General features: G+C 47.1%; 1 protein-coding gene across 1 annotated transcript; it reads right to left on the bottom strand.

Annotated features, from left to right (window-relative positions):
• Positions 1-7,785: 7,785 nt before the first annotated feature.
• Positions 7,786-8,724, bottom strand: LOC141148004 (olfactory receptor 1-like). Its single transcript, XM_073635160.1, has one exon. The coding sequence runs from the start codon at positions 8,722-8,724 to the stop codon at positions 7,786-7,788; it is 939 nt and encodes a 312-aa protein (XP_073491261.1).
• Between the last annotated feature and the right edge of the window lie 225 nt (positions 8,725-8,949).

Raw genomic sequence — 8,949 nt, 5'->3', positions numbered from 1 at the left:
GGTTACAAAGCCTCCAGCAGCACTGAATGTGCGTTCCGAAAGAATGCTGGATGCAGGACAGGCCAGTAGCTCAATTGCATACTGTGCAAGCTCTGGCCAGTGATCCATCCTCAAGACCTAGTAACCCTGAGAATTTTCGGTGGGAAAGGTGTCCAAGTCAGATCTTGCCCCTAGGTATTCCTGCACCATGTAAAACAGACGCTGGCAATGGTTGCTGGAACCGATCATACCTTGGGGCTGCGGACTAAAAAATTGTCTGAACGCATCGGTCAGACGGCTACCTTCTCCACCGCTCCTTCTTTGACTGACCGAAGCCTCAGCAACACGTTGTCCAGAAACAGGAGTTTGTAACCTCCCAGTCTCTGGGAACGTGTTGCACAAACCTTTCTGCAAGGCCTCCCGAAGATGTTTCATCCTCTGCTCCCTCTGCGACGGCAAGATAAGGTCCGCAACCTTACCCTTGTAACGTGGATCAAGGAGGGTTGCCAGCCAGTATTGGTCCTTCTCCTTGATACCACGAATACGAGGATCCTTACGCAGGCTTTGCAGGATCAGGGAGGCCATGCAGCGTAGGTTTGCTGAGGCATTCGGTCCGGAGTCCTCTGGGTCACTAAGGATGACATGGTCCGCAGCCACCTCCTCCCAGCCACGTACAAGTCCATGTGTTTCTTGGGACTGATCCCTTAAAGACTGCTGCTGATGCTGAGTTCCAGGCACCACCTCCATACTGACACAATCCTCCTCCTCCTCCTCGTCCTCTTCCTGTGTGATCGGCGGGCATGCAGGAACACTGTCTGGATAAAGGGGGCCTTGAGAGCTAAGGAAGTCCTCCTCTTCCTGCCTCTGTTCTGCCTCAAGTGCCCTGCCCATTATTCCACACAGCGTGTGCTCCAACAGGTGGACAAGGGGGACAGTGTCACTGATGCATGCACTGTCAGTGCTCACCATCCTCGTGGCCTCCTCAAATGGTGACAGGACAGTGCATGCATCCCTGATCCAAAACCAAGCTCCCCTGACCCTGTCCTGGTGCCATAGTCGCACAGGTACTCATTGATGGCCCTCTGCTGCGTGTGCAGCCGCTGCAGCATGGCCAACGTTGAGTTCCACCTGGTGGGCATGTCACAGATTAGGCGGTTCTTGGGCAGGTTAAACTCCTTTTGGTGGTCCGCCAGCCGAGCACTGGCATTATATGACCGGCGGAAATGCACACAGACTTTCCTGGCCTGCCTCAGGATATCCTGTAAGCCCGGGTACCTGCCCAAGAACCGCTGCACCACCAAGTTAAGGACGTGAGCCAAACAGGGTACATGGGTCATTTGTCCCTGTCGGAGGGCAGAGAGGAGGTTGGTGCCATTGTCGCAAACCACCATTCCTACCTTAAGTTGGCGTGGCATCAACCACCTCTGAACCTGCCCCTGCAGAGCTGACAGAACCTCTGCCCCAGTGTGGCTCCTGTCCCCCAAGCACACCAGCTCAAGCACTGCATGGCATCTTTTGGCCTGCGTACATGCGTAGCCCCTTGAATGCCTACGGAGCACCACTGGTTCCTAGGACAAAGCACAGGAAGAGGCCATGGAGGAAGAAGAAGAGGAGGGGGTGGAGGAGAGAGGTGTGTCACAATCATTAGTAGTGGCATTTTGGAGGCGCAGTGGCGGAACAACCTCCAACACTACTGCACCTTGTCCTGCATCCTTCCCAGCTGCCAGCAGAGTCACCCAATGCGCCGTGAAACTTAGGTAACGTCCCTGTCCATGCCTGCTGGACCATGAGTCAGTGGTAATATGCACCTTACCGCTGACCGCCCTGTCCAGCAAGGCATGGACATTGCCATCCACATGCCGGTAGAGAGCCGGAATCGCCTTCCGTGAGAAAAAGTGGCGTTTGGGTACCTGCCACTGGGGAACCGCACATTCCACACACTCATGGAAGGGGGCAGAGTCTACCAACTGAAAAGGCAGCAGTTGAAGTGCTAGCAATTTTGCCAAGCTAGCATTCAACCGCTGGGCATGTGGATGGCTGGGAGCAAACTTCTTTTGGCGGTGCAGCAGCTGGGGCCGGGAAATTTGCCTGGTACAATCTGACGTCGGTGTACCGAAAGCAGATTGCCCACAAGTACTTGGCTGTGACACATCTAATTCTACACCTTCATTCCTCTCAGTGCAGGTCTCAGAGAGGACTGAAGGTATAGTGGGGTTGGAGATCTCAGCTGATGAGGAGCAAGGAGAGGTCCTCTTTGTTCTTTGGAGTGGGTCTTTTAGATACGCTTGCCAACAAACTGCATGGCAGGTCAACATATGTCTGGTCAAGCATGTGGTACCCAAGCGGGAGATGTTTTGGCCACGCGAGATATGCTTGAGACATATGTTGCAAATAGCAGCGTTGCGATCTGATGCACTCGTCTCAAAAAAGGCCAACACCAAAGAACTTTTTGAATAACGTGCCGAGACTGCAGCGCCCTGCACATGCGGAGCTTTGGGGTGTGATGCAGTCAGTGTGCTACCCTTAGGCTGGCCCCCGGAGAGCATCCTGCCTCGTTGGTGATGTGCCGCCTCCTCCTCCTCTCTCCTATGAGGCACCCACGTTGAGTCAGTGACCTCATCATCCCCTCCCTCCTCATCACTGGATCAAACCTGGCAGTATGCTGCAGCAGGGGGAGCATGACTGCCAGATTGCTGTCCTTCTTGGGCACCCCCTCTGTCCGTGCTTGCGTTACTGCCTTCATCTAGCTCAGTATCATCATCAGAGCCTTCCAAACGCTGGGCATCCTCCTGGAGCATATACCCAACACTGTGGTCAAACAGTTCGAGGGACTCCTCAGGAGGACATGGTGGGGCTAGGGAAAGAGTCACTGATGACATTGAGCCGAGGGAAGAGGCCACTGCTTTGCCAGACAAAGTACCCTGAGCATGGGTGAGAGAGGATGAGGAGGATGAGGACGGCTTGGTCATCCACTCGACCAAGTCTTCCGCATGTTGCGGCTCAACACGGCCAGCTGCCAAAAAAAAGGCCAAGCGTGTCCCACGGCCACGTGCTGATGAGGATGCACCGTCTCCACGACCAGCACTGTTGCCTCTGGACACAGAGCCTGCTTGCCCTCTTTTATTGGCTTGTGACTGTCTGCCTCTCCTTGTTGGCCTTCCGGACATACTAATGGCCTGTAGCTGCACTAAGCTGGGATATATATATATATATATATATATATATATATATATATATATATATATATATATATATATATGTACTGATACTGCAGCTAGCAAAATCAACTGCCTGCCTGTAGTATGAGAACACCACCAACCTTCTACAGGTAGCTTTAGCTGAACACTGTGCAGAGCTCGCCAAAAAATAACTTGTAGCTTATTTAGCTGCCTGCAGTAGTGATAGGATCAGGAAAACACCACCAACCTTCTACAGGTAGCTTTAGGTGAACACTGTGCAGAGCTCACCAAAAAATAACTTGTAGCTTATTTAGCTGCCTGCGGTAGTGATAGGATCAGGAAAACACCACCAACCTTCTACAGGTAGCTTTAGCTGAACACTGTGCAGAGCTCACAAAAAAATTACTTGTAGGTTTAGCTGAACACTGTGAGGAGGACGCACTACACTAACTTGTAGCTTTAGCTGAACACTGTGCAGAGGTCGCACTACACTAACTTGTAGTTTTAGCTGAACACTGTGAGGAGGGCGCACTACACTAACTTGTAGCTTTAGCTGAACACTGTGCAGAGGTCTCACTACACTAACTTATAGCTTTAGCTGAACACTGTGCAGAGGTCTCACTACACTAGCTTGTAGCTTTAGCTGAACACTGTGCAGAGGTCGCACTACACTAACTTGTAGTTTTAGCTGAACACTGTGAGCAGGACGCACTACACTAACTTGTAGCTTTAGCTGAACACTGTGCAGAGGTCTCACTACACTAACTTGTAGTTTTAGCTGAACACTGTGAGCAGGACGCACTACACTAACTGTAAATAGTCTAGCTGCCTGACTGTGGTAGTAATAGGATCAAAAGAACACCAGCAATTTTCTTCAGGTAGCTGTAAATACTGTAACAAGACAAGCCTGCCTGTCAGTAGGAAGATAACAGGAACAGATCTAGCTAAACTGAATACAGTGTATATATATATATATATATATATATATATATATATATATATATATATATATATATATATATGCAACACCTGGGATTCATATATATACACAATACACTGTAAGTGCAGCTAACTCACTGACTGTCCTGCCTAATCTACCTAACTCAAATGAAATGACACTGTCTCTCTCTCTATCTCTAAGCACGCCGGAACACACTAAACAGGGCCGCCGTGCAGGCAGCCTTATATAGTGTGGAGCATGTTTTAAACCCCCTGAGCCATAATTGGCCAAAGCCACCCTGACTTTGGCCAATTACAGCTCTCTCTACCGACGGCGCTGTGATTGGCCAAGCATGCGGGTCATAGTGCATGCTTGGCCAATCATCAGCCAGCAGTGCACTGCGATGCCGCAGTGAATTATGGGCCGTGACGCGCCACACAAATTTGGCGCGAACAGCCCATAACGTTCGCAATTCGGCGAACGATCGAACAGCCGATGTTGAAGTCGAACATGGGTTCGACTCGAACGCGAAGCTCATCCCTAGTTCTTATCAGCTTTTGCTGTTAGTGCTAAATTTAGGGCTACTCGGGCCGCGTCCAGGGTAGCTAATAGGAGTACTCGTGGGGTCTTTTTTGTGCTGTTTGCACTAGTAAATTCTTTCTCAAGCCTCTCTATTTCTCCCAGCCTCTCCCTTTTCAGTAGGGAGGCTATCTACATGAACTTGCCCCGAATTGTCACCTTGTGGGCCGCCCAGAGTGTCTCTGCTAAAATGTCCTACACATCATTAAGGCGGAAACATATTCCTGCAGAGCTTGTTTCCATTCTGTGACTCTGATGGGGTCGCTCAGAATTGATTGGTTTAGTTTCCAGTGGCATGTATTCTGTCTAGGTGTGTCTCTGCGCAGTGCCAGCAGGACCATAGAGTGGTCCGACCAGGCCGTGTCTATGAAAGAGGATTTAATGGCTAATCGGATGTGGTGCGTAGAGAGCAGGATATGGTCTATATTTGAATATGACTGGTGTGGGTTTGAGAAGTGTGTAAAGTCTCGATTGTGAGTTCAGTTCCTTCCATATGTCCGCTAAACAGTATTGGAAGATCAATTTCGCTATCTTGACACTAACCTTACTGGGTCTAATGAGTTGTGTTTTAAGGGGTTTGGTTTTATCAAGGCCTGAGTCGAAGGCAATATTAGAGTCACCTCCGAGAATTGTGATGCCCTCCACTAGAGGCCCTAGGGTTTGAAGCATCTGCTGAAAGAATTTTGTCTGCCCTCTGTTAGGGGCGTAGTAGGATATGAAAGAGTATTGGTGATCTTCCAAAGTTCCCTTTACCAGGAGGAACCTTCCCTCCGGGTCTCTGTGTTCCAGTTGTGGGGTAAATTTGCAGTGTTTGGATATTAAGATCGCTACCCCCCCTCGTTTTGTCTTCGGCATTTGCCAGAAAAAAATGGGAGGTAGTGTGCATGAAGGAATGAAGTGGAGTATCGTGCTGGGAAATGGGTTTCCTGAAGTAGGACCACTTCAACGTGACGGGAACGGTATGCCTGAAAATCTTTCTGCCTTTTCAAGAGTGAATTTAACCCTTGTGCGTTATGGGAGATAATTCATAGGGGAGGAGTGGCTATTTTGTCATTGGCCATGGAGCAGAAAGAGATGATAACTATTCGTTCTATCATCACCTACTTTGTCCCGGAGGGGAGTTGTGAGATAGCTGGTCTGTGGCGGGGTTGTCAGGGCACCCATGGTTATTTCGCAATGAGGTAGCATCTACAGGCTGGCTGAAAGAAAGAAGAGTTTAGAAAAGAGAAAGTACGATTAACAATATTAGAACAGTGAGGCCTATTACTGGCCTCGAATGAAAGGAGGGGAGAGGCTCCCTCCTTTCACTCAAAACAAACATCTTGTTATAGACCGTAATTTGGACTATTATCCCACCACTCAGGTTCGGAAACATCATATCCGAGTGGCGGAGGTAAATGCCCCGGCCATGGGCAGCTCTGTAAAAAACATAAACATATTCATGTGCAGAATCGAAACCACAGGTCCCCCCATCTGTTGTTCAAACTTGAAGGGCTAGGGAAAATGTGGGGTGGGTGGGAGGTAATGTAGTTGAGAAGGGGGGGTATGGGGTAGTGACCTATTATTGTAGGGTAAACTGGGGCAAACACCCCTAAACCTGTTAATAAAAAAAGAGTATGAACGGATGTCGAGGTTCACCCACAAAAACTAGAGTCCTCAGGCTGGGAGTAATCCTTTAGCTGGTAGGCACTCTAGTCAGGGGGGTAGGTTGTCCTTGACTCTTGGTCTTGGCTTTTTACCATAGTGGTGCGGTGGTGCTCTTTGGGATGGGATGTTTGGCTGACCCCTGCTGTATATTTGAAGTGTCCATCGCGGACTCCTGGGAGCTGAGTTTGATCCAGCAGCAGTCGTTCTCCGTCTGGGAAGCTGTTGTCTCTCCTCGATCGATTCTCAAGGTCGTCTATCCTAGCATGGGCCGTGTCAAGTTGTTCCTGGAGAAAATGGATATGATCCGTATTTTGGTTGGCTCTGGAGATAGTGATGTCCAGTTTATGCTCGATAGTGTCTATTCTCGAGCCCAGGTTGTGAAAATCTGACTGAATATCTCCAGTGATTCTGTCAGCAGTTTGTGTCAGCCTTTTATCCAGCTGTTCCTAAATTTTAGTGAAGAGGTCAGAGACATTAAATGTGACATCCAGGGCTGAGTCACCTGGAGCTGAGCTGGGGTCTGGGTGTACAGGGGTTAATTCCAGCAGGGACAGTCCATATGACCCCATGGAACGCTCTATGAGCGACACTGGAAGCTGGGGATGGAGTATGGGTGTTTGGGTTGGTACCTGGCATCAGGGGGGTATAGGAGAGGGCCGCTGGTGTCAGCACTTGCCTGGATGCTGTGGGGTCCTCTGTGGCCTGGTCTCGTGTCTGTGACGTGGCCCCCATATTGAATTTGCTCCGGTTCTCGACTGACTCAAACTGGGGCCCTTGGGTTCGTCTGGCCTACCCTCCCGGCATGTAGTGGTGCTCGGGGATCCCCCCTGTGCTCTTCTGTGGTTTGTGGGCGTCTGCAGGTCCCGTTCTGCTGCAATGTGAGCTGTGTGGTCGGTGCAGTGTGGAGCTCCGGGCTTACGCGGCCATCTGAGGGGACTCCGCGCATGCGCCCCCTTTCTTTGTAATATTCATGTATGCTCTATTGTGAGCCTTGGAATGCTGCTGTTGGGTATTAAAGCTTTAGTGACCTAAAATAAGAGTCCAGACTCTATTTTATATTTTAATATTGACAAGGTTGCCATTTTTAGTGGTGGGTGGAGGTGTCTATTTTGCATTTGCTAATTTTTTCCACATTTGTAGTCCCCAATAAAGAATATAATTTTTATAGCAGTATAATCTTATGGTTGCATTTAGTACCCACATTTTGTCTTTTGGGCTCTCTTCCCCTTAGTTCGCTTTTGGTGGTAGCTTGGGGTATGCCGACCCACACCGATATGGTGTCATTATGTCATCATTTATTTGGTTCCCCCCTTTCTCAGTGTCACACTTTGTGATGACACATATCACTGTTCTGTGAATGTACAGGTTGGTGTTTAGGTAAATTAATGACAGGAGTATGTACATTACTTTACAAACCTTTTTGCACATAAAACACTTCATATATATGGATATTTAGCATGGCTATTTATTGTTTAACATTAGCTCCTTTGTAGGCTTTAACATACTTTTCAAAGCTTTTTTCACATCATCATTTCTCAAACTGTAGATTAGAGGGTTTATCATGGGTGTAACTACAGTATAAAGAACAGTGCAGACTTGTTCCAGGATATTGAAATATTTTGGAATCATATAGGCAAACACACCGGTAGTATAGTATATTATGATGACAGTAAGGTGGGATGAACAGGTGGAGAAGGCTTTTTTACATCCTTCTTTAGATTTAATCTGTAGAATAACTTTTATGATTTTTACATAAGATACCAGAATGCAAAAGAATGTGCAAAACCCAAATATGAAGATTTCTGAATATATAACAGCATAAAAATGATTTAAACCAGCACATGCAATGTTCATCAGAGCTTTGCCATCACAGAAAAACTGGTGGATGGTCTTTGACTGGCAAAAGGTCATTTTTGATGCCTGAAAAGTAATTATGAATGAATTAAAACTGCCCACAAACCAGATGTTGACAGTTAGTAAGGTGCAATATTTCTTATTAAGAATAATATTATAGTGTAAAGGGTAACAAATTGCAACATACCGATCGAATGCCATTGTGAGTATCAAAATATTCTCTGTACTCCCAGCTAACATATAAAAATACATCTGCATGAAACACTGACTGTAGGATATTATGTTATTCCTGGATATACACATGTGCAGAAATTTAGGAACAGTGACTGTGGTGTAGCAAATGTCAAGAATGGAGAGGTTACAGAGAAACAGATACATTGGTGTGTGTAAGTGATTAGAAGCATATATCAGCATTATTATTACTACATTTATGAATACACCAAACAGATATATGAAGAAAAATATGACAGTAACCACAGATGTGAATTCAGATACAATGGCAAATGGTAATATATGGAATTCCTTTGCAGATGTTTGGTTCTCCATGAAAAAAGTAATTTCACAATCATTGGCCATCATTAAAAGTGCATAAAAATTACCAGCAAAATGTATAAGATATATTGTAAATGTCATTGTTTTTTTTTTGTTTGTTATATTTTTAACTGAGTTTCAAGAAAATTACCAAATTAGTAATTTATGTTCATTGTGCCCTGGTGCGCACCCTAGTTTAAAACAAAGTCACGTTCACTAAACAGTTCATGGACCCAATCC

This window comes from Aquarana catesbeiana, linkage group LG06 (genome assembly GCF_042186555.1).
Source record: "Aquarana catesbeiana isolate 2022-GZ linkage group LG06, ASM4218655v1, whole genome shotgun sequence".
Lineage (NCBI taxonomy): Eukaryota > Metazoa > Chordata > Amphibia > Anura > Ranidae > Aquarana > Aquarana catesbeiana.
Note: the sequence above shows the minus strand (reverse complement) of the source record. Positions and strands in the feature narration are given on the sequence as shown.